We start from the raw sequence: 25,528 nt of genomic DNA, 5'->3' as shown, positions 1-25,528 counted from the left end.
ACGGACAATAAAACAGGCCTTTATGTGGGGAGGGGGTCACTTGGCCTGGCTGGGCCTGTGTGTGTGTGTGTGTGTGTGTTAGCGAGCAAGAGTGTGTGTGTGTGTGTGTGTTACTAAGCCTGGCCAGAGGGCTGTGTCTAAGTCTGGGGTGCATTATCAGGCCTTTATTGAGAGCTGCAGGCTGCTGGGGATCCACAGGAAAGCAGGCAGGAACTGGTGGGATGTTGGGGGAGGGATGGATGGGGAGAGGAGGGACTACTGGGTCAGGGCGGTCAATGAGAAGCGGACCTCACTCTGGAAAGACAGTCTGTGTGAAATATGTGAACATTCCGTACATTCTGTTTCCGATTTGCAATTAGTAGTATTTGCTTCCCTGCGAGGAAAACAACAACATGCGAATAGAAATATGTCATATTTTTGGGGCTTCACAGATGTGCATATCTGCCGAGACATTTTGATTTATGAATGCATTATTATTTTCCAGCCATTACATGGAAGACCATATGTTTAATCCGGAGGCAATGAGCTCACAGGTTCCCTGATGCGTCCTGTGTCCCCTCCAGTTGATCAAGGTGGCGTTTGACGAGGAGGTGAGCTCAGAGATGGTGGAGGTCTTCAGGAAACATGTCCAGAGGATCCGCTACCCTCAGTCCATCTTCAGCACATTTGCCTTCGCCGCAGGCCAGACCGCTCCCCAACTCATCCTTCCCAAACAGAAGGAGAGGAACACTGGTTTCAGGTCAGTCCCACCTCTGTCTGAGTGGCGCACAGTGACACAGGCCAGACCGCTCCCCAACTCATCCTTCTCAAACAGAAGGAGAGGAACACAGGTTTCAGGTCAGTCCCACCTCTGTCTGAGTGGCGCACAGTGACGCACTCCAGTCAACTCGTCAATGTTCTGTTAACCTGTAGTGACGCCCAGCCCGTGAACGGGACCGTTATCATCATCTGACACTAATTAGCATAACGCAACGGACATAAATATTCCTATTCATGAAAATCACAAGTGAAATATATTGGAACACAGCTTAGCCTTTTGTTAATCACCCTGTCATCTCAGATTTTCAAAATATGCTTTACAGCCAACGCTAGACAAGCATTTGTGTAAGTTTATCATAGCCTAGCATAGCATTATGCCTTGCTAACAGCAGGCAAACTTGTCACGGAAATCAGAAAAGCAATCAAATTGAATCGTTTACCTTTACCTGAACTTCGGATGTTTTCACTCACGAGACTCCCAGGTAGACAGCCAAAATATTATTTTTGTAGGCGAAATAGCTCCGTTTGTTCTTCACATTTGGCTGAGAAATCGCCCGGAAATTGCGGTCACCACAAAGCCGAAAAATATTCCAAATTAGCTCCATAATATCGACAGAAACATGGCAAACGTTGTTTAGAATCCATCCTCAAGGTGTTTTTCTAATATCTATTCGATAATATATAAATCAGGACAATTCGTTTTTCACTCTGACCGATTGGAGTAATGACTACCTCTGTATTTTACACGAGAATCTCTCTCGGAGCCACCATGTGACCACTTACGCAATGTGGCTGCCTACGGCTATTCTTCAACAGAAATGCGTAAAACTACGTCACAATGCTGTAGACACCTTGGGGAATATGTAGAAAGCGTAAGCTCGTTGATGGTACATTCACAGCTGAATAGGGACTCATTGGAACGCAGCGCTTTCAAAACCTGGGGCACTTCCGGATTGGATTTTTCTCAGGCTTTTGCCTGCAACATCAGTTCTGTTATACTCAAATCAAATCAAATGTATTTATATAGCCCTTCGTACATCAGCTGACATCTCAAAGTGCTGTACAGAAACCCAGCCTAAAACCCCAAACAGCAAGCAATGCAGGTGTAGAAGCACGGTGGCTAGGAAGAACTCCCTAGAATGGCCAAAACCTAGGAAGAAACCTAGAGAGGAACCAGGCTATGTGGGGTGGCCAGTCCTCTTCTGGCTGTGCCGGGTGGAGATTATAACAGAACATGGCCAAGATGTTCAAATGTTCATAAATGACCAGCATGTTCGAATAATAAGAAGGCAGAACAGTTGAAACTGGAGCAGCAGCACGGCCAGGTGGACTGGGGACAGCAAGGAGTCATCATGTCAGGTAATCCTGGGGCATGGTCCTAGGGCTCAGGTCCTCCGAGAGAGAGAAAGAAAGAGAGAAGGAGAGAATTAGAGAACGCACACTTAGATTCACACAGGACACCGAATAGGACAGGAGAAGTACTCCAGATATAACAAACTGACCCTAGCCCCCCGACACATAAACTACTGCAGCATAAATACTAGAGGCTGAGACAGGAGGGGTCAGGAGACACTACTCACAGACTACTCACAGACAATATCTTTACAATTTTGGAAACGTTAGTGTTTTCTATCCAAAGCTGTCAATTATATGCATATTCTAGCATCTTTTCCTGACAAAATATCCCGTTTAAAACGGGAACGCTTTTTTTCCAAAAATGAAAATACTGCCCCCTAACACCAAGAGGTTAAAGTTGTTTTGGATGGCAAATCCCATCATGTGTTTGAAAGGTTCCTGTAATACCTCCCACAACAGACTGTGTTGAGTAATCTTCCTTATCTGACACTGGAATCAGACATGATAAATGATGTTATGGTCTCCTCTTTTTCCTCCTCCCAGGACGCTGTCCAAGACCATTGTGAAAGGAGCCAAGAGAGCTGGGATGATCACCATGGGCCGTCAGAGTCAGACCACGCTGAAAAAGAACGACCGAGGGAGTCGGATGACCTGGCACGAGGATGATGACATCTCAGGTAGGAGCAGACTGATGTTAAACTCCTATAAGGAAGAAGAGGGGGAGTTTTGACAAGCTGGTGTCACCTGACCTTGTCTCTCTCTCTGTGTGTCTCTTCCAGTGTCGGATGAGGGTGAGCCACCCCCCAGTAGCACGTTGAGGGCATCAGAGAAATCCACCATGGAGCAGCTGGTGGAGCGGGCGTGTTTCCGTGACTACCAGCGGCTGGGCCTGGGCACCGTCACAACCAGCTCCTCCCGCTCTAAGACAGGAGAGCAGTTCAGAGTCACTGCAGTCAACAGACTCTACTCCCTCTGCCGCAGGTACACACAACGCACATACACTTCGTCATGTCAGATAAGACGTTGGCGCTCTGAGCAATGTAGAAGAGGTGTATTCGATGTTAATTTATTGGTTGTATCAGATCAAACTGCCATCATAGGTGTCCCAGTAGTGGTCTCCATGCTGAATGGGCTGATGGTGTGTGTAACCCACAGTTACCCAGGGCTCCTGGTGGTTCCCCAGTCAGTGCAGGACAGCAGCCTGCAGAAGGTGGCCCGTTGTTACAGGCATAACCGCCTGCCAGTGGTGTGTTGGAAACACCCCCGCACCAAAGCTGTGCTGCTACGATCCGGAGGCTTCCACGGCAAAAGTGTGGTGGGACTCTTTAAGTCCCAGAACCAATCTTCAACAGGTACGGTACACACACATACAGTACCAGTCAAAAGTTTGAACACATACTCATTTCAGGGTTCTTCTTTATTTTACTATTTTTTACATTGTAGAATTATAGTGAAGACATCAAGACTGTTAAATGACACATGGAATCATGTAGTAACCAAAAAAGTCTCAACACATATTTGAGATTCTTCAAAGTAGCCACCCTTTGCATTGATGACAGCTTTGCACACTCTTGGCATTGTCTAAACCAGCTTCATGACGTAGTCACCTGGAATACATTTCAATTAACAGGTGAGCCTTGTTAAAAATTAATTTGTAATTTCTTTCCTTAATGTGTTTGAGCCAATCAGATGTGTTGTGACAAGTTAGGGGTGGTATACAGGAGATAGCCCTAAGTCCATATTATGGCAAGAACAGCTCAAATAAGCAAAGAGAAACGACAGTCCATCATTACTTTAAGACATGAAGGTCAGTCAATGCGGAACATTTCAACAACTTTTAAGGACACCCATAAGAAGAAACATGAGCATTGGACATTAGACTGGTGGAAGGTCCAAATTTGAGATTTTTTATTCCAACCGCCAAGTCTTTGTGAGACGCAGAGTAGGTGAACAAATGTGTGGTTCCCACCGTGAAGCATGGAGGAGGAGTTGTGGGGGTGCTTTGCTAGTGACAATGTGGGTGATTTATTTAGAATTCAGCATGGCTACCACAGCATTCTGCAGCGATACGCCATCCCATCTGGTTTGCGCTTAGTGGGGCTGTCATTTTTTTTCAACAGGACAATAACCCAACAGACCTCCATTCTGTGTAAAGGCTATTTGACCAAGAAGGAGAGTGATGCCTCGGATTACATGGCCTCCACAATCACCCGACCTCAACCCAATTGAGATGGCTTGGGATGAGTTGGGCCGCAGAGTGAAGGAAAAGCAGCCAACAAGTGCTCAGAATATGTGGGAACTCCTTCAAGACTGTTGGAAAAGCATTCCTCATGAAGCTGGTTATATAAAATGGCACCGGAGCAGAAGGCAGACGTTTTACTTTCCCCCAACCGATTGTTTTTTTTTGTTTATCTGCATTGTTTGTAACTTATTTTTTTACTATTTTTGTACATAATGTTGCCGCTTCGTCTCTTATGACTGAAAATAAGAGACCAGAGAGCGGGCTGCCTGCTGAGAAGTTGAAGGTGATTGAATAAACCCCCACTTCCCTCAATTCTGCTAGCTAAATCGAAGAGTTACGCTTAAGATTAAACTACCAACGGGACATTAAAAACTGGATAAAACAGGATAGAACAGCGGCGTCTGGTAAGACGAGGTGCGGCGGTCTATGTATGTTTGTGAACAACAGCTGGTGCACGATATCTAAGGAAGTCTCGTTAGTTTCTCATGATAAGCTGTAGACCACACTACCTACTGAGATTTTTCATCTGTATTCTTTGTAGCTGTTTACATACCACCACAGTCAGAGGCTGGCACTAAGATAGCATTGAATGAGCTGTATTCCACCATAAGCAAACAAGAAAACGCTCACCCAGAGGCGGCGCTCCTGGTAGACTTTAAATCAGTTTTACCAAATTTCTATCAGCATGTTAAATGTGCAACCAGAGAGAAAATAACTCTGGACCACCTGTACTCCATACACAGAGACGCATACAAAGCTCTCACTCACCCCCCATTTGGCAAATCTGACCATAATTCCATCCTCCTGATTCCTGATTACAAGCAAGAATTAAAGCAGGAAGCACCAGTGACGAGATCAATAAAAAAAGAGGTCAGGTGAAGCAGCTGCTAAGCTACAGGACTGTTTAGCTAGGACAGACTGGAATATGTTCCAGGATTCCTCCAATGGCATTGAGGAGTACACCACATCGGTCATTGGCTTCATCAATAAGTGCATCGATGACGTCGTCCCCACAGTGACCGTACGTACACACCCCAACCAGAAGCCATGGATTACAGGCAGCATCCGCACTGAGCTAAAGGCTAGAGCTGCCGCTTTCAAGGGGCGGGACTCTAACCCTGAAGCTTATAAGATATCCCGCTATGCCCTCCGACGAACCATCAAACAGGCAAAGCGTCAATACAGGACTAAGATTGAGTCGTACTACACCGGCTCTGACGCTCGTCGGATGTGGCAGGGCCTGCAAACCGTTACAGAATACAAAAGGAAGCACAGCCGAGAGCTGCCCAGTGACACGAGTCTACAAGACGAGCGAAACTACTAATATGCTCGCTTCGAGGAAAATAACACTGAAACATGCATGAGAGTAGCAGCTGTTCCGGACGATTGTGTGATCAGGCTCTCCGCAGCCAATGTGTGTATGACCTTTTAGACAAGTCAACATTCACAAGGCTGCAAGACCAGACGGATTACCAGGACGTGTACTGCGAGCATGCGCGCTGACCAACCTAGCAAGTGTCTGCACTGACATTGTCAACCTCTCCCTGTCCAAATCTGTAATGCCAACATGTTTTAAGCAGACCACTATAGTGCCTGTGCCCAAGAACACTAAGGTAACCTGCCTAAATGACTACCAACCCGTACCTCTCACGTCTGTAGCCATGAAGTGCTTTGAAAGGCTAGTCATGGCTCACATCAACACCATCAGCCCAGAAACCCTAGACCCGCTCCAATTTAAATACCGTCCCAACAGATCCACAGATGATGCAGTCTCTATTGCACTCCACTCTTTCCCGCCTGGACAAAAGGAACACCTATGTGAGAATGCTATTCATTGACTTCAGCTCTGCATTCAACACCATAGTGCCCTCAAAGCTCATCAATACGCTAAGTACCCTGGGACTAAACACCTCCCTCTGCAACTGGATCCTGGACTTCCTGACGGACCGCCCCCAGGTGGTAAGAGTGGGTAACAACACATCCGCCACGCTGATCCTCAACACAGGGGCCCCCTCAGGGGTGCATGCTCAGCCCCCTCTCGTACTCCATATTCACTCATGACTGCACGGCCAGGCACGACTCCAACACCATCATTCAATTTTCCGATGACACAACAGTGATCACTGACAACAACGAGACAGCTTATAGGGAGGAGGTCAGAGACCTGGCCGTGTGGTGCCAGGACAGCAACCTCTCCCTCAACGTGATCAAGACAAAGGAGATGATTGTGGACTACAGGAAAAGGAGGACCAAGCACGCCCCCATTCTCATCCACCAGGCTGCAGTGGAGCAGGTTGAGAGCTTCAAGTTCCTTGGTGTCCACATCACCAACAAACTAACATGGTCCAAGCACACCATGACAGTCATGACGTGGGCACGAGAGAACCTATTCTCCCTCAGGAGACTGAAAAGATTTGTCATGGGTCCTCAGATCCTCAAAAGATCTAGAGCATCCTTACTGGTTGCATCACTGCCTCGTATGGCAACTTCTCGGCCTCCGACCGCAAGGCACTTGAGGATAGTGCGAACGGCCCAGTACATCGCTGGGGCTAAGCTTCTTGCCATCCAGGACCTCTATACCAGGCGGTGTCACAGGAAGGCCCTAAAAATTGTCAGATTCCAGCCACCCTAGTCATAGAATGTTCACTCCTCTACCGCACGGCAAGCGGTACCGGAGCGCCAAGTTTCGGTCCAAGAGGCTTCTAAACGGCGTCTACCCCCAAGCCATAAGACTCTTGAACAGCTAGTCAAATGGCTACCCAGACTATTTGCATTGCCTCTCCTCTCCACACCTCTGCCACTCTCTGTTGTCATCTATGCACAGTCACTTTAATTAACTCTACCTACATGTACACACTACCTCAACTATTCGCACATTGACTCTGTACCGGTACCCCCCTGTATATATATATTTTTTTACTGCTGCTATTTAATTACTTCTTCCTTTTATTTCTTATTCTTATCCATATTTTTTTAAATTGCGCTGTTGGTTAGGGGCTCGTATGTAAGCATTTCATTGTAAGATCTACACCTGTTGTATTCGGCGCGTGTGACTAAAATATTTGTTTAACACTTTATTGGTTGCTACATGATTCCGTATGTGTTATTTCATAGTTTGATGTCTTCACTATTATTCTACAATGTAGAAAAATCTAAAACCCTTGAATGAGTAGGTGTTTCCAAACTTTTGACTGGTACTGTACATTACTTACGTACACCATACGGAATTTAAAGGAATTGCATTAGACAGTCATGTTATAAAATTTAGGCCATTGATGTTGAATACTGTATGTCTAATGACTGGTGTCCTCTCCCTCTAGCCCCTGCCAACTCTTCTGAGTTGTCCAGTAGTCTGGAGCAGGAGAAGTATCTTCAGGCCATCCTCAACTCCATCCCCGTCTACTTCAAACTGAACGGCAGTAACAGTCTGTCCAACCGCTTTCTCATCGGCCTCTCACCAGGTACCCCTGCTCTGGGCTCTGCTCTGGGCTCTGCTCTGGGCTCTGCTCTGGGCTCTGCTCTGTGCTCTGCACTGGGTTCTGCACTGGGTTCTGCACTGGGTTCTGCACTGGGTTCTGCACTGGGCTCTGCACTGGGCTCTGCACTGGGCTCTGCACTGGGCTCTGCACTGGGCTCTGCTCTGGGCTCTGCTCTGGGCTCTGCTCTGTCCTGCTCTAGACTGGTGGTGTTCTTCCCACTCTGTCACTATTGTTTTCGTGTGTTTGTCCTCGTTCCGTCAGTGTTATTCTGCTGATTATCTTAGTAAGGTTTCCTCTGGGCCACTGCCTGCTATTTATGTTGAGTCCGTTGTGTTTGGAAGGAACTGCGGCACAATGTTGTGGTTATGTAAGAGGAACAGGACACCCAGGGGTCACCCTCCATCCATCTTCCCAGACTTCACCCCACCGCCAAGTGCCAGTCCAGAGAGCTGTGTGACCAGCACATACCCTACGCAAAGTCAGCGGGATTCTGTTTCCCATGTAACCACAATAGATATTTAGTCTCTGGGAACTGGATCAAAACGCACCTTGAATCAATGTCTATTGCATCCATCTTCCAGCTTTAAGATCTACGTCTGCAGGGATCAAATTGTCTTAAAGGGAGAAATAGGATTCGCAAGGCTTGATAGCTTCAGACTTTCTGATTATGTTCAGATAAGCTAATTGGGACTTAATCAATGGGACACGATTGTCGTGTGTGAGCCCAAGGCTTAGGCCTAATTTGAAACACAGCAATCAGTGTTTTTCCACCTAAATGTAGGTAATGCATCTCTGTTCGCTCACCTAATTTAACTCTTAAGTAATCCCTCCTTGTGTTATCATTTAAAAATGTGTCCTAATCTCCCAGGTCTGTGTCCATTTTGTGACTTATCTGAGACGCACTGTGGGGTAGTTATGTTCTCAGATCCTGTGTCTGACAAATATAGATGGTTAGTCATCCAGGCATGGTTTTCATTCCCTGTCCTCTCTGGGTCTGTGTTACTGTGTTTGTCCTGGTTACAGCTGAATGGTGGTGTTATCCCCATTTCATGTCTGTGTGTCCTCTTCAGGCAGTGAAAGGAGGACGTCTAGAATACCAAAGATGGCCCCCGTCCATTTGGACATGCCCTTCTCCAACAGCTTTGCCAGAGGAGGTGAGTGCTGTACCCACGTGTCACTTCCTCAAAGTCCAATATATCACACTGCAAATGCAGTCCTGGAAACATACTGGGCCTCTTTTGGTCTATGACTCAGCTTTGTTACCTAATTGTACCATGCCAGATAAATGTGACCTAGTAGTCTGGTATGTCCAGTGAACATGTGTCCTAGATTTTCTGGAAATTATAAGATGTCTGTTATTGGCATTCAGCTGTCTGTGTAATGGTTTATCTTCTCTGGAAGTTGAAGTGCACAAGTGTATTGTTAGGTTAGTTGCCACTGTTCCTGTAATATTCAAACACAAGATTGCTACACCCAAAGATGACTTTCACGGTAATTGCCAGCAGCATTAAGTGGATTTTGATTTGTCTTCTAAATAATCTTCAAATATTTCAAATAACATGGGGCTTCTGAGGGATTTTGATCACCATGGTCTACTATGTCATGCACGTCAACCCTTATTCTGTTCATCTCAAGACTGAATTGCAAATTAATATTTATTTTGGTATTCATATCTTTCTACCATCCAACCCTGTTGGTCTCTTAAGTTTGGAGCCTAGCTCCCCATGTCCTGGCCCCTTGTTGTAACCACCCAGGTGACCTTATGACTGCATGCCACGCTATGTTGCCCCTACGGTTGGGGGATTGAGTGTGTGCTGGTATGTTATGTCCATCTGATGTTGTGATCTTTCTGTGCCCTTTTCCTCGTCACCCCGTACCCATTACCTGCCAGTGCTTGGGTACAAGGATAAGTTATTCACTCACTCAAACCAAAAACCTGCCACTAAGGGGATCATCCAAAATCAAGGTATAGTGAAAATGTCCACTCTATTCAGATCTCTCCCCCCTCTTACTCCACCCCTCTTTATTAACATCTTCGTTTTATTTCCTGGTCATTGATCCTACAGTGGTTCGTCCTTTAAAAGTTGCAGCGTACTGCAGCACAGGTTCCGTGGTGCCGCAGAATTTGATGGCACGTTATTTAAGTGCCAACCACTGGTACCATTAATGCTAGTTTGACCATCAGATGCTTTGAGAAGCATTTGATAGCCTTCAATAGTGGCTGTAATAGAGAATTTAAAACCTGGGTTTCCGTTAGGATGGAACAGAAAATATGGCGCTGTACAACGTGATGGTCGGGAGTAGGCTACAGTACTTTGCTATTTAGCTAAAGAATCCCCGTGTCGTGCGGATACGCGGGACACTGGGGTTCAATTTCCACGACGGGGAGGAAGGAGTAGGCTATCTTTGTAAATTAAGAATTTGTTCTTAACTGACTTGCCTAGTTAAATAAAGGTTACACTAAGAACATAACATTTCTAATTGTAGTCTACCCAATTCCCAAACAGAGATTCCGTGAAAATAAAAATCTCATTGATTTATCATGCTTGTCTCAGAGCAGCGCAAAACAATGCTAAAATAGTTGGAGTCTATTGCTTGAAATCCTATTGCTTCCAACTTCAATATGCTCTTTAAATAAATAAGCCCTACATCACTTTTAACATCAAATTACTCAACACTAGTGAGAATCATGTCGCCTATGGTAGGCCTACAGTATATTGAAAAATATGATGTGACTCTCCTCCAATAATTACATGTAGAGGATTGGAGGATTTTAAATTAAAACCAAAAGCCGCTTCATGGGTCTCCCGGTGGCGGCCGGCACGGTATCTGTAGCAACACATTTTGCATTGTGATGCAGTGACTTAGAGGTGTTGGTAAAGGTATATTGTCCTGCTAATAGCCTATAGTGGGCTATTATAATACTGTACATGGTGTCCAGGTCAGGATAACCAAAACAGTTTTTAATAAATAAATATCAGAAAGAATGTTGGTTCTTATTTATTTTGATCCAAAGCCATGAATGAGTGAGTCACTGAACTATATGTAGGCGCCCCTATATGACTGTGCCATCAACTTGATAATATATAATGTTATTTCGTTTTCAAAAACACGAAAGTGGGTGATTGAATAAAGGCTTAAATAATATTTGTAAAGGCCAAAACATTTATTTCTGTTTTTAGAGGGAGAGAAACGCTGGGCCAGTTGTGTGGCACCCTATGGGACTCCCAATCACGGTCGGATGTGATACATAATACTTTTTGTGGTGTTATGTTTTGCCTTTTCTGGTGGATTAAAATGAAATTGCAACCAATCACTGCCGGTTTTGATACAGCCAACCTAATTTAGAAATACATTTGACAATGGAATCCTCCCCCTACCCTCCTAGGCAAGTCTATTGTCCAGCTACCTGCTAATAGCCATAATGGCGCTGTACAACGTGACTGTGTGTTTTAAGAGTATTTACCAGTAAGCAACAATTTGTTACCTTCATTAGACAACTTTGTTCCAATATTTCTGTAATTCAGTGATATTTATTCCCATCGTAATTCCTTATGGATCCGTAACGATTATTAGTGCTACCCAGTGTGGCGGGGTGGGGATCCACCCTCCCCCTTCCCCATGAGCTAGGTCTATCTTCTGTGCGCAGCTCTGTGGCCCATCCCGCGTGCTTTCAGTGGATACAGCTGGAGAACTACAAGGCAACCCCATTGACCAATATATATTGTCATGCTAATAACATGGTTAATAATATCTGTGAGAATATCCATGGGGCTTTTTTAGAATTTAAAATTAATAATAATAATAATCTTTGTTACTAATTTGTAAATAAAGACAGTTTGTTATTTAGAATTATGTTTCTAGAGAGAGCGAAACCAGCATCTGTAGCAACACAGCTTGCACTGCTATGCAGTGTCTTAGACCGTTGTGCCACTCAGGCGCTGTACAATGTGACCGGTCGGGAGTGAGCTACAGTACTACAGTAAGAGCAAAATAACCTTAGTGTGACAAGTTTTAGTAAGTAATACTGAAGTCGTGCACAATTATCAGTTTCTATTTAGGTTTGTCACCCTTTCATTGTCAGTTAGAGACACAGTAGGACCCAAAAGCATAATCAGTGCTCTCCTAACTCCCCCTTGCCCTGGTCTGAAGCAGGGTACCGTACTAAACCACAAATTACCTCTTAAGTACCGCAACATAATCACAACTTGTAGTGGAGCAACCACTGTATGTAACCCACGCTCCTGCCTCCTGTACCAGTTAAAAACGTATCCTGTGTCTGGTGTGCTCATCTCTCTTTTGAGTAATAGCGAGTATCTCTGTGGAGATAGTATCACCCATCACTTCCTCTTTTGAAAACACTTGGGCAACGCTGTGGTTCTTCTGTGCTGGAAAATAATCTGACTGTGGTCCACTTCAGGGTAAATGTGGTCCACTTGTCACTGAATGTGATGTCTCAGCAGTTGTGGATGTGGTCAGTCAGCAGTCTTGGCCCAATGGGAGGTACTATGGGCTCAGCTCAGTCATGACAGGCAGCTCGGGAATGAGGCCGCTGTGGCTTAACCTCTGCATTGTGTTCAATGTGTGTCTAGCCATCTTAAGGCCAGATTGGATTTAGAATGTTAGGTACCTGCCTATTGGTTGATGGTTTAATTGGTTTAGAGCTCACTCTAAATTGTTGTAATTGATATCATGCAGTGTAATTGGACGATGTACTCAATGCGAAAGCTGCTTAAACACTAAATGTGGTGTCCTTTTCCTTATCTACCTAAAGCCTGGCTCAGACAGGGCCCCTGAGGGCAGTAACAACAGCATAAGCAAAGTGGAGGAAGTATGGTTTATCACAAAAGGTTCTATGATATACAGATCTGTATTGTAGTTATCTTGGTGGTCGTAGTTTGTCAAAGAGAAATGAGCATCCTTCAGTTTCTTCCCCTTGGATTAGTGAATGAATACATCTGTGCCTGTAGATTTAGAGTCCAAATTCTATTCTTCAATTTATCAATGTACTATAGTCTTTATGTCATTATGTGCCATTCTGTCATTATCATTCCGTTATCTGTTTCACCGGTATGGTGGTCTCGGCTGTTTGTGCTTAACCAACTCCTCTCTGTGGTCATACATTGTCATGTCAAACATAACAACAGAGGAGCGCATGAGTATTGAACCAGGCTAGTTAGCGCCTGTGCGTTTCAGCCCTCTACAGGCCTGCGGTGCCAACTCTAACTGTACCTCTCTCTCTCTCTCTCTCTCTCTCTCTCTCTCTCTCGCTCTCTCGCTCTCTCGCTCTCTCGCTCTCTCGCTCTCTCGCTCTCTCGCTCTCTCGCTCTCTCTCGTTGCAGGTGTCTGGGCCAGCCTGCGTTCCAGCAGCCGCTTCAGCCAGCACCCTTCTGCAGCCGATGTTGGTGCCAGGCTGGCAGGAAAGGATTTGGCGCCCCCTGCAGGCAGCGAGAGCCTGCATGCCCAGCTCCTCAAACAGCAGGCTGCCCTCTACATTTTTGGAGAGAAGTCCCACCTCAGGGTAAGACAAGAGCTGGGTCCAAACTTTTAGGGGATGATGAGTCCATAGAGAGAGTGTGTGTGTGTTCAATGTAAAGCTTTGTTGTTATTGGGACTTAAAATTCTCAGTAGGGGTCTGGCTAGACTGTGCCACAGAGTTATTATTTGTCTATGGAAGGGCTGGTACATTTTTACAGGATCCTGTGGATGGGGAATCAGGTCACTCCAGTCTAGAATGTGTAACCACTGTTTTGTTCCAGCAGACTACATTTCCAAACTGATAAGGGGACTCTTGATTGCAATTAATCAAAGTTATGATTTATTATTAATACAGACCCACATCTCTGATAATATTACTTTTGGACTGTTGTTGGAACGTTTTGCTCGTTTCGGTGACTTGTTTGAGTGGAGCAATGTGTCTGTGTGTTGAATGTGAAATTGATATTCTTTTCCTTGGCTAGAAGAGGTTATAAATAAATGTGAGCGTGGTGGAGTCGCCAGCTGTACGGGTGGCTGTGATTGGCCAGTGGCCACATTGACAGAAACAGTCTTCTCTTAAATGAAACTTCTACTTCATTTCATAACAGAAGTTTTTACCTCATACAGTACGTCCCAAGTATTTCATATGTTCCCTATCTTTGTCTTCTGCTTTAAACATTTGTTTATTTTTGTCAGTCAGTTTTACGTGTCTTTTAATCGGTCTTTCAGAGTGTTATTTTAATGTCTGCGTCTACTTGTGATAGTTGACTCTTGGGGACTGTTAATTTTCAATGACATTTCTCCTCTTTTGTCAGGGCTTCAAACTGGACTCTACTCTGAACTGTGAACTGGTGCCTGTGGACTTTGCTGACACGCGCCAGATCAAAGGTGCCTTTAAGAAGCTGCTGAGGGCCTGTGCTCCGAGCGCTACGTCTTCAGACACAGAGGACTCCTTCCTCAAAGCCCTGGAGGACTCTGAGTGGATCCTCCAAGTGAGCTCCCATCACATACACAAATACACCAACACACACTCACCAATACACATGCATACACACCCTCCTGCGGTTTCCACAACAACTCACTCACCCTCAGTGAGAGATCTGTGAGAACGAGCCAGCGGCGTGATCTCTCTGATCTTCCTGTGTGACTCTGACCTCGTCCTATATTCCCCCCTCATCTTTTAAGCTTATTTCCCAAGGGAAATGATAACGATACAAACAGACATGGAGAACTACCAAATTGTTATCATAGTGACCCTCGCAGCCTATGGCCCTGCATTGAATGTGTCATAAACCACAGAACAATATTTTTTAGGAAAAGCCCTGCTCCACACAGTCTTCACAGGAACAGCTTAACGGCATGAACTGACTGTGTGTGTGTGTTCCCTGCAGCTTCACAAGCTTCTGCAGTTGGCCCTGATTTTGGTGGAGCTGCTGGACGGTGGCTCGTCCGTCCTGCTGAGTCTGGAGGATGGCTGGGACATCACCACACAGGTGAGCCTCACACACGCACACACACACACACCGTTTCCCCCCCAGCAGGAGTAGTGGAAGAGGGGGACTGGGGATGTGGGTTGGAGAGAGAGGGGGACTGGGGGTGTAGGAGAGAGGGGGACTGGGGATGTAGGAGTGAGAGGGGGGACTGGGGATGTAGGATGGTGGGTTGGAGAGAGTGGGGGACTGGGGAGGTAGAAGGGTGGGTAGGAGAGAGGGGGGGGCTGGGGGTGTAGGAGAGGGGGACTGGGGATGTAGGAGGGTAGGAGTGAGAGGGGGGACTGGGGATGTAGGAGGGTAGGAGTGAGAGGGGGGACTGGGGATGTAGGAGTGAGGGGGGACTGGGGATGTAGGAGTGAGAGGGGGGACTGGGGATGTAGGAGTGAGAGGGGGGACTGGGGATGTAGGAGTGAGAGGGGGGACTGGGGATGTAGGAGTGAGAGGGGGGACTGGGGATGTAGGAGTGAGAGGGGGGACTGGGGATGTAGGAGTGAGAGGGGGGACTGGGGATGTAGGAGTGAGAGGGGGGACTGGGGATGTAGGAGTGAGAGGGGGGACTGGGGATGTAGGAGTGAGAGGGGGGACTGGGGATGTAGGAGTGAGAGGGGGGACTGGGTATGTAGGAGTGAGAGGGGACTGGGTATGTAGGAGTGAGAGGGGACTGGGGATGTAGGAGTGAGAGGGGGGACTGGGGATGTAGGAGTGAGAGGGGGGACTGGGGATGTAGGAGTGAGAGGGGGGACTGGGGATGTAGGAGTGAGAGGGGGGACTGGGGATGTAGGAGTGAGAGGGGGGACTGGGGATGTAGGAGTGAGAGGGGGGACTGGGGATGTAGGAGTGAGAGGGGGGACTGGGGATGTAGGAGTGAGAGGGGGGACTGGGGATGTAGGAGTGAGAGGGGGGACTGGGGATGTAGGAGGGTAGGAGTGAGAGGGGGACTGGGGAAGAAAAAGAGACACCTCGGCTGAAACTGACAAGTGAAACGTCTACACCAGGGGTGTCAAACCTACGGGCTGAGGTCCAATCCATCCCGCGGTGGTTTGAGTAAAAAATCTAATTAAAACAGTTGTGTGTTTGTGTGGGTGTGTATAAACTCAGCAAAAAAAGAAATGTCCTCTCACTGTCAACTGCGTTTATTTTCAGCCAACTTAACGTGTAAAGATTCAACAACTGAGACATAAACTGAACAAGTTCCACAGACATGTGACTAACATAAATTGAATAAAGTAACAGTCAGTATCTGGTGTGGCCACCAGCTGCATTAAGCACTGCAGTGCATCTCCTCCTCATGGACTGCACCAGATTTGCCAGTTCTTGCTGTGAGATGTTACCCCACTCTTCCACCAAGGCACCTACAAGTTCCTGGGCATTTCTGGGGGGGGAATGGCCCTAGCCCTCACCCTCCAATCCAACAGGTCCCAGACGTGCTCAAGGAGATTGAGATCCGGGCTCTTCGCTGGCCATGGCAGAACACTGACATTCCTGTCTTGCAAGAAGTCACGCACAGAATGAGCAGTATGGCTGGTGGCATTGTCATGCTGGAGGATCATGTCAGGATGAGCCTGCAGGAAGGGTACCACATGAGGGAGGAGGATGTCTTCCCTGTAACGCACAGCGTTGAGATTGCCTGCAATGACAACAAACTCAGTCCGATGATGCTGTGACACACCGCCCCAGACCATGACAGACCCTCCACCTCCAAATCGATCCCGCTCCAGAGTACAGACCTCGGTGTAACGCTCGTTCCTTTGACGATAAACACAAATCCGACCATCACCCCTGGTGAGACAAAACCGCAACTCGTCAGAGAAGAGAACTTTTTGCCAGTCCTGTCTGGTCCAGCGATGGTGGGTTTGTGCCCATAGGCGACGTTGTTGCCGGTGAGGTCTGGTGAGGACCTGCCTTACAACATGCCTACAAGCCCTCAGTCCAGCCTCTCTCAGCCGAGCTCTGATGGAGGGATTGAGAGTTCCTGGTGTAACTCGGGCAGTTGTTGCCATCCTGCACCTGTCCAGCAGGTGTGATGTTTGGATGTACCGATCCTGTGCAGGTGTTGTTACACATGGTCTGCCACTGCGAGGATGATCAGCTGTCCGTCCTGTCTCCCTGTAGCGCTGTCTTAGGTGTCTCACAGCACGGACATTGCAATTTATTGCCCTGGCCACATCTGCAGTCCTCATGCCTCCTTGCAGCATGCCTAAGGCCCGTTCACGCAGATGAGCAGGGACCCTGGGCATCTTTCTTTTGATGTTTTTCAGAGTCAATAGAAAGGCCTCTTTAGTGTCCTAAGTTTTCATAACTGTGACCATAATTGCCTACCGTCTGTAAGCTGTTAGTGTCTTAACGACCGTTCCACAGGTGCATGTTCATGAATTGTTTATGGTTCATTGAACAAGCATGGGAAACAGTGTTTAAACCCTTTACAATGAAGATCTGTGAAGTTATTTGGATTTTAATAATTATCTTTGAAAGACAAGGTCCTGAAAAAGTGATGTTTCTTTTTTTGCTAATTTTATATTTTTTTATATATTTTTTTTTGGGGGGGGGGGGGGGCATCCTCTATATACTTGAAATGGCTAAAACGAAATCGAAACTGTGTAGCAGTGATAATTCGCTAACAATCAACTAAATGAAAGCTAGACAGCATAGAACATTTTTTTAATGATGGATAGAGGCCAATTTTGAAGAAAGATAATACATTTTCCCTCCGGACCTCATTGAAGACTGAATCTGGCCCCCATGGCAAAATGAGTTTGACAACCCTGGGCTACACTTACAGATAAGGAAATAGGTCATCATATTATCAGGTCAAATACAAAGCTACGCCTTTAGTTTCAACGACTTATTTCCAAAGTTGTTCTGGCACTACACTACCAGACCACCTGATTAGTACACCATGCTGAAATGTGGTGAAACGATGCTGAGGCTGTAGGGCCCTATGTCATTATATACGGATTTCAATCGTGAAAGTGCTTGTTTTTATCCTCATCAATTATTTTTCATGTTTGCTCAGCATTTTGACATTTTTGCACTGTGAGCTCACATTTTCCATGCTGTCTTGCTAAGTAAGTGTGTGTTATTGGGGATGGCATTGTGTGTGTGTGTGTGCGCGTGGCCTCCAAATGTGTTTACTGGGCCCGTAAAGCCCAGGGCTAACGTGTAAAAGCACAGGCGCAGCCTCGCTTCCCGCGCCTGGCCCGTGTCAGGCCCAGAGCATCTTGCTCATCATGGTAGGGCCTGATCAGCCTTGCTCCAGGAAATGGGCTCCATATGCCTTGGCTCTTCAGTCTCCTGACCGACTCATAGACACCCAGCAGAGGAGAAGCAGATCCCTGTGTTTCTCGCTCTCCCCTCTTTCCTTTCTAATTGCCCCCTATTCAGTGATGGTGCTATGGTCATTTAGGAGCTCAGGTCTGTACTGGGGAGGACTGCAGGGCTGTGATGAAGATACCTTTTCAGAAACCATTGTACTCTTTTTTTTGGAGAGTACAATGGTGCACTAGAGAGGGAGTGCAATCTGTTTCCCTCATTCATTCCACATGCGTCAAGGCTCATCGGTTAGCTGGAACAGCAAGAGATCCAGGCCAAGTGCCGGCAGCATGTGTACAGTCAGACGACACGCTCTTACAGAAATCAGCCTGAACCGTCCCACTGCATATAGAGGGAGAGGATTCAAACCACAGACAGGAAAGGTAGTGTAACAGAACAGGGAGAACAGAGGTTACTGGGTCAATAGAGCCCTTTGCTGGTCACCTACCCCTCTGTCACAGAACTCTGAAGTCCATGTCATGCCATCGACAGTTGGCAGCTTAGTCAGTCTTCAGTTTTAAAGGACTTCAAGAGTTTTTTATTTAACATTTTTTCCCACCCTCTAACTCCCCCTGTATCTCTTTCTCTCTCTCTCTCTCTCTCGGTGTCTCTCTTGACAATGTTCTCTCTCTTTCTCCCTCTCCCTTTCTCTCTCCCTCCAGGTGGTGTCCCTGGTCCAGCTGCTGAGTGACCCGTTCTACCGGACCCTGGAGGGCTTCCAGGTGCTGCTGGAGAAGGAGTGGCTGTCCTTCGGCCACAAGTTCAGCCAGCGCTCCAACCTGACCCCCAGCAGCCAAGGCAGTGGTTTCACGCCCATCTTTCTGCAGTTCCTGGATTGCGTGCACCAGGCAAGCCTTGCACACCCACCTCCGAGGCCCACACCTCTTTCATTAACCCCCCCATCCACACACCTCTTCACCCCCTCTCCTCCCTCTCACTCTACCTCCTCTATGAGCTCATCACATTCCTTCATCGAAGAGGAGAGAGACTCAGCTGTCATTATCTATGGACTCAGTTGAGTTTTTGTACTCTGCAATCCCCCCCAATCGGTTAAGTAATTTAGACAGAGTTGTACGCTGGGGAGTTTCAGCTGCAGTGCTGTTGCCCAGATGGTCTGTGAACCCCACGGTCAGCACTGTGCTTTCCGTGCTAGTGTGTTTCACCATCCCCTATGCATTTCCTCAGTGTTTAGAGCACTGAGTGGGAAAATTGCAGTTGTGGGGATTAAAAGTCTCTCTCCTCGGAAGGCGAGGTGGGGGGGGGGGGTTGTGAGGATGATGTGGAGGGTGCAGCTGAAGTGGATTGAGTTTTACATGCTCAAATGCTAACTATAGAGAACGTTGTGTTTTCTGTCTCCCAACGGGTCCGGCAGGCCAACTCCCATACACTTACATCAACACATAGTTTCTGAGTTTGTCTTTTGAAACTGGAGGGGCGTCTGCCAAGGAGGCCTGACAGAGGTTCTCTGGGGCCGAAGTGCGATAAACAGGGGGAGAGGGAATTTGATGAGTTTCTGAAAATAGAAGTTCCTCATCTCAGAAACAGCTGTTGTTTTCGCCAGTACGCCCAGATGGCCCAAAACATGCAAAAGAGCGGCAAGGTCCTCTAGCTTGGCCGCTGCTACACATTGTTGGACGGGGACGCTGCCTTCTAGCTCGGCCCTGCTTTAGTCGGAGAATGATGTCAGTCACTGGCCTTTGCTCCCTGGTCTCCATTTTATTCTGCCGGTAATCGGGAGCGTATGTATTCATAATGGACCCATCTGTAGTCATAACACAGAGACATGATCCAGCCATCACAATGTGTCACCTTCCTCTCTCTCTCTCGCCATCTCCTCTCATTGCAGATCCAGGACCAGTGCCCTTTGGAGTTTGAGTTTAATCAGCACTATCTGAAGTTCCTGGCATACCACTACATCTCCAACCGCTTCAAGAACTTCCTCCTGGACTCCGACTACGAACGCCTGGAGCATGGTCAGTATAGTACAAATACAGTGTAAAGGGATGATTTAACAGTAAGGCCATTAAGATCTGTACGTGTATTTAAAGTCTTTGGCAGATTTGCCAGCTTCAACAGGCAGAGTGTTGAAACTACTGTTCTGTCTGTGAAATGATGGTGTGTAATGATAGTGTAATGGGTCAGGTATTTCAGGATACTGACATGTTGCAGTGACGCACTTCTAAATTACCTAGATCCTATCTCTTATCTTAGATCAGGGATTTGTCAGCTAATTGTGGTAGTGTGTCTCGGCCTGTTGAACAACCTCATCTTTGTCTCACTCTTCAAAAGGCACATTGTTCGAGGACAAGCCCGGAGACAAGCAGGCCAGGAGGGGGGTCTGTATCTGGGAGTGTATCAGCAGAATGCACCGGAGGAGTCCACTGTTCTTCAACTACCTGTACAGTCCCACAGAGGCTGAGGTGACTGCTTGTCTGTGGCGTCTTTGTTTGTGTGTCTTGTGTGTGTTGCAACTCCCTAAGCACTTTGCTGCCATCTCTGATACATAGCGTTGGTACTTCATTCTGTTTGTGTATGTCAGCCAGATCCCCACTGACTCACACTTACGCACACCCAAGTTCTCCTGTTCTGGATGTCCTCGGGAGAACTTCCTCGGTAGAACGTCCTCGGTAGAGATACAGGGATCTTCACACTTTCCAGAGCAGCCAGTCCAGCTCCTAAAACTTCAGTTGTCTCCCAGATGACATCCACAATGCTGGATGGCTAGTCTGCCACTATCTTGCACCAGATGATGCCTTATTGTGGTGACCTTCCTGTGTTCCTCTCCCAGTCCTGCTGAATGTTCTGTAGCAGACTGTTGATGTTGGTGAAGACCGTGAGTCACAGGCCCAGGAGAGCCCAGCTGAACTCTGTAAGCAGTTTCTTATCAGTGTTGTTCGGGATCTTTTAATATCTGTGGTCGTAAAGGAAGCGTCTCGCTTAGCCTCCAACTCCCTGACAGGGACTTTCTGATGTTGCAGTTTAACTCTGTCTTGGCATCTGTCTGGTCTTCAACTTCAAAGTCCATCCCAATGGGTTAGTTGTGTTCATGGGAACCGCAAATCCTCTTCCCGCTGGCCAGCGATCGCGGCGGCTGTACCCATTATTTCAGGGGCGTATAAATCAGCAGGAGGTGGAGGAAAACAGCCTGCATGTTTGTGCACCCCGGGCCCCGACGTGATTAAGTGCTCAGGGAAGTGTTAGGTCCGGTGGGCCACATTCTTTCCCACTGGCTATATACAGTGGTGTGCTCACTGAGAGATTGGACAGATTCACATCATTGGGGAGAGAACTCTACTCTACAGACTTGATTTCAAACAAGCCAAAATAGATGTTTGTCTCATGTATTATCATTGTCAACATATCAGATTATCATAAGTTATTTCTTGGTTTCATATGTTATTTAGCCGGTGCTCAAGCCCTCTATCAGCATCCCTGCTTTGAGGATGTGGGACTTCTTCACGGGGGAGACTCTGTGCACAGGCCCGTCCTATGACTGGAGGATGCTGGCTGTCAGGTCGGAGAGCATGGAGGAGACCGACACCATCGCCACCAGCAAGAGGAGGATCGTGTGGCCCTGCTACAGCAGTGTGGGGCGCGCCCAGCCTGACGCCATCACCAAGCTCCTGGCTGTGAGTTCTAAAAGTCTGAGTTGGGATGATGTTATCCATGCCTGACTATGTGCCTGACACTGATGAGAGCCCTGTTGTTGCAGGACATAGAGCGGCTGGAGGGGGAGATGAGCCAAGCACCAGAGAGGTGGCAGGCCACTCTGGAGAGGGTCCGAGTCAGTATCCAGGAGGACCTCAAACAGGAGGGAAATGTAAGACAAACACAACGCACTTTCCCATGTTTTCTCCTCTGCCCCCGACTCCTCCTGTTTCCCATAAACCTCACTTACCCTGAACTCCGCTCATTTACTGGACGGTTCAGCTAGACAGCATTGTTTGACTCGTCAATCTGTGACACAGACCATCGGGAGGATGTTTTGACTGAGGTGTCATGGCTTTTCTTATTCCATCCGTCCTGTCTGTTTTACAGCTCCGCAAGCAGTCTGCGTCCACCTCGGGGCTGATCCCCACGTCCAGTCTGCAGGCGTTCCAGAGACGTTCCATACTGCACCTGCCTGACAGTGGCTTGGGGGAGGACACCAGCCCCACTGCCACTAACGGGGTCAACCGCCGGGCCGCCACACTCTACAACCAGTTCACCCCCAAGAACGAGGAAAACAGGTGGGTCTCCACTCCCAGCACTGAGACGGCAAACAGGGACCAGGACTTCCAATTAGTCCTGTTTCCTCACCCAACTCTTCTGTAAAGCGTTGACACACTCTACCAAGCAGATGTTTTAAATTCATCTTAATGGTGTTTTTTTCAGATCGTTTGAGGGGATTCTTTACAAACGAGGAGCACTGCTGAAAGGATGGAAACCTCGCTGGTTTGTTTTGGACATTACAAAACACCAAGTGAGTATTACTGCATGTTGCTACCAGTCTGTTCCAGGTAGTCTCCATTCCTATGCCAGTGGTGTTATATGTGTGTGTGATGTCCCAGCTGAGGTACTATGACACGGGGGAGGACACTAACTGCCGGGGACACATTGACCTGGCGGAGGTGGAGTCAGCTCTGATCGCCACCCCCACCATAGGAGCTCCTAAACACATCAGTGAGAAGGCCTTCTTCGACGTGAGTGTCTCTCTGGTTCTCCATTCATCTGTCTGCTTGTGATCTTTTCTGTGTTCTGTGGTAGAATACACTCCAGCCATGGCAGTATCAGACTCTGTATGTCACATCCCACCTCTCCTGTCACTGTTGAACCATTGGTTGGGTGTTGTCATTGCAGCTGAAGACCACCAAGCGAGTGTACAACTTCTGCGCCTCGGATGCCCAGAGCGCCCATCAGTGGATGGACAAGATCCAGAGCTGCATCTCCGACGCTTAACCTCTGAACTCTCTAGCCAGGGCGTGGTCAGGTCACAGCATTAGCACTAGGTGCAGCAAGGTGGCTGAGCGCAGAGACTGTGGGCACATATATACAGTGCATATTCAGCTCTGTCACCATGGTAGTGGTTTTACCATGAGGACCACAGTGATCTAAGTGCCTGTTAGTGGAGGCTATGATATCCATCCATCCATCCTGCTGCCTTGCAGGACTTCAGGCAGTTGTCTGTCTGTCTGACAGCTTTGGCATAAGTTGATTAATGTGCCCCTGTCTCTGCCATCAGCTCTCTCTGTACTGTTCCTTGTTACTGCTACAGGGATCAACACTTATAGTGAAAAGTAAATGGAAAAAACGGATGCCTGAGCACTACTAAGTATAGTTTATGCCATTTCAGTTGTAAATAGATAAAAGCAATAGCACTGGCCATTTTAAACTGTGGGTTCAATATATACAGTAAACTAAGATATATAAAGCATACAAGAGAATTTATTTCAGATATTTTACAATGAGGAAAAGGTATTGCTGCTTGATGAAAGGTCTAAACCACCGAAAACTCAGAGGTTTTGAAAATGCACAATATGACAAGGCCATTTGTTTGCACTTAGTTCTATAATATGCACTCCATATAGAATGATTTTCTTACTGAAGCGAACAGCCAGGCAAAAGGCATTACTTTATGATGATGTACATAAGGACCTTTTCCTTACTATACAAATTGGAAGAGAAAAAACACTAAAGTTCCAAACATGTTCCTGACATTTTATATTTAAGCAAGTGATGTCCTCTATTTTTAAACATACACTATGAATGTTTTGACTCATGGGTAAGTTTGTTTGTTTTCTTGTAATGTAAATTATTATTTTTATTAAAAGAGTAACTCATGTTGTTAAAGTGTGGTGGCTTAATGTTTTATGTAAATACTCCTGTGATATTTCCTATTTTTTATATATAACATGTGTATGCTTTTCTAATCTTAACTGTCATAAGACCAACTTTACAATTCTGCATGTTGGTATGTATTGTCTTGTATGTACAAGTATAGTAACCTTGTTTCCTGTCTTTGATGAGACTGACTATGAGCCATTGTGTGTTCGATGAAGGGGAGTTGACTATATTTCTCATAATATCCAGAAATACTGTCTTAAGGGCTTTTAAATAAATCCGTCAGTGTGGTTTGTTTCATCTGTTGTCTGCATCTTCCAGTTTGAGATAAAAAGAGCATCAGTCATTTCAGAAGCTATTTGAGAAGATGTATGTTACTGTATCCTTTTTTACCATGTTTTGTTGATACTAATGTTTTTTTTGGAAATAAATCAAGAGTACTTGAACTAGCCAGATGATTAGTGTGATTATTTTACAGTACATATGACAGCTGCATATATTTGAGATTAAGAGAATTTACTAATGATGAATTATGTGGCTACTGATGAGTGCTTTTTTTCGATCTTACAATAATAGCCCTTTAGATGCCACCTACATCTAAAAGGGATGAGAGCATACTCTGGTGCCATAAGTCTCCTATTGTAGGTTGCAAAATACCTCGTTTATTTGCAGATAATAGGTTACAAGATATAGGGAACAAACCTGAACCTAATCTAAGCCACTTGAAATAGGTTTGGCTTGTTATGAACCTCTCCTCTTGTTAAAAATAGTCTCTCTTTTCTCATGAAAGGTAAGCAGACACCACTGCAGCAGGATAGTTCATATGGCCCGAGCCAAAACTGGGCTTGGCAAGGATGTTTCACTTCCAACAATGAGTAAGGAACTGGGCAAGAAACCCAACACAGAGCCACTGGCGCCTGCTTGGCGGGACTCGAAGGCACTCCTGGTCCTGGAGAGACCTGTCCCACAGCAGGAAGGCGGGAAAGCCCTAAACTGAAGTTCTCTAGAAGACATTGTGGACGTGTTCCTTATCCTGAGCACTCTCTCCCAGCTGGCTTGTACTGCGAGCAGGTGCAGTGCTGGCTAACATCTGGACAGACGCTTCTCTGGCAGGTCTCTCCATATTTAGCTGCCCCCTGGAGGAGTGGATTTACGCCTCCGCCCATGACGAGAGGGATGAGGCGGAAGTGGGGATCCGGCTGGATTTTCAGGAATGGAGCCGTTGGGACTCCTCAGTCCCTTAAGGAGAGTTAGTGGTTTAAGACTCAACAGGACGACGATGAATCCAAACTCACTGGTTCACTGCTGTGATATGACTATTTCACAAATAGATTGTCTGTGATAGTACATCCTCTATTACTAGAGGATGAGCAGGACATGAGGCCTTAGTTAATTTTACACAATTCTCCAAGTGCAACAGTGTACAGTGGATTTGGTAAGTATTCAGACCCCTTTCCACATTTTTGTTACCATTCTAAAATGGATTACATTGTTTTCCCTCATTGATCTACACACAATACCAAAGCGAAAACCGGTTATTAGACATTCTTGCAAATGTATTCAGACCCTAGGCTATGAGACTTGAAATGTAA

At 46.6% G+C, this 25,528-nt stretch overlaps 1 protein-coding gene across 3 annotated transcripts in view; it reads left to right on the top strand.

The window, feature by feature from the left end:
• Nucleotides 1-24,387, top strand: part of sbf2 (SET binding factor 2) — a 155,846-nt gene extending 131,459 nt beyond the window's left edge. Inside the window, exons 24-42 of one of the 3 annotated variants that reach the window (XM_031810614.1) lie at nucleotides 564-739; nucleotides 2,659-2,792; nucleotides 2,895-3,096; nucleotides 3,271-3,467; nucleotides 7,678-7,818; nucleotides 8,907-8,990; nucleotides 9,728-9,802; nucleotides 13,179-13,357; nucleotides 14,130-14,306; nucleotides 14,706-14,807; nucleotides 18,779-18,964; nucleotides 19,963-20,089; nucleotides 20,406-20,536; nucleotides 21,521-21,745; nucleotides 21,829-21,936; nucleotides 22,155-22,345; nucleotides 22,491-22,578; nucleotides 22,667-22,798; nucleotides 22,956-24,387. In XM_031810614.1, the coding sequence (XP_031666474.1) occupies nucleotides 564-739; nucleotides 2,659-2,792; nucleotides 2,895-3,096; nucleotides 3,271-3,467; nucleotides 7,678-7,818; nucleotides 8,907-8,990; nucleotides 9,728-9,802; nucleotides 13,179-13,357; nucleotides 14,130-14,306; nucleotides 14,706-14,807; nucleotides 18,779-18,964; nucleotides 19,963-20,089; nucleotides 20,406-20,536; nucleotides 21,521-21,745; nucleotides 21,829-21,936; nucleotides 22,155-22,345; nucleotides 22,491-22,578; nucleotides 22,667-22,798; nucleotides 22,956-23,054 (2,754 nt within the window). In that variant the 3' untranslated portion in view covers nucleotides 23,055-24,387. The remainder of the gene's footprint in view (nucleotides 1-563; nucleotides 740-2,658; nucleotides 2,793-2,894; nucleotides 3,097-3,270; nucleotides 3,468-7,677; nucleotides 7,819-8,906; nucleotides 8,991-9,727; nucleotides 9,803-13,178; nucleotides 13,358-14,129; nucleotides 14,307-14,705; nucleotides 14,808-18,778; nucleotides 18,965-19,962; nucleotides 20,090-20,405; nucleotides 20,537-21,520; nucleotides 21,746-21,828; nucleotides 21,937-22,154; nucleotides 22,346-22,490; nucleotides 22,579-22,666; nucleotides 22,799-22,955) is intronic. The other 2 variants (XM_031810621.1, XM_031810629.1) reach the window with 2 other exon arrangements.
• The last annotated feature ends 1,141 nt before the right edge of the window (nucleotides 24,388-25,528 follow it).

This window comes from Oncorhynchus kisutch, linkage group LG3 (genome assembly GCF_002021735.2).
Source record: "Oncorhynchus kisutch isolate 150728-3 linkage group LG3, Okis_V2, whole genome shotgun sequence".
Classification (NCBI taxonomy): Eukaryota; Metazoa; Chordata; class Actinopteri; order Salmoniformes; family Salmonidae; genus Oncorhynchus; species Oncorhynchus kisutch.
Note: the sequence above shows the minus strand (reverse complement) of the source record. Positions and strands in the feature narration are given on the sequence as shown.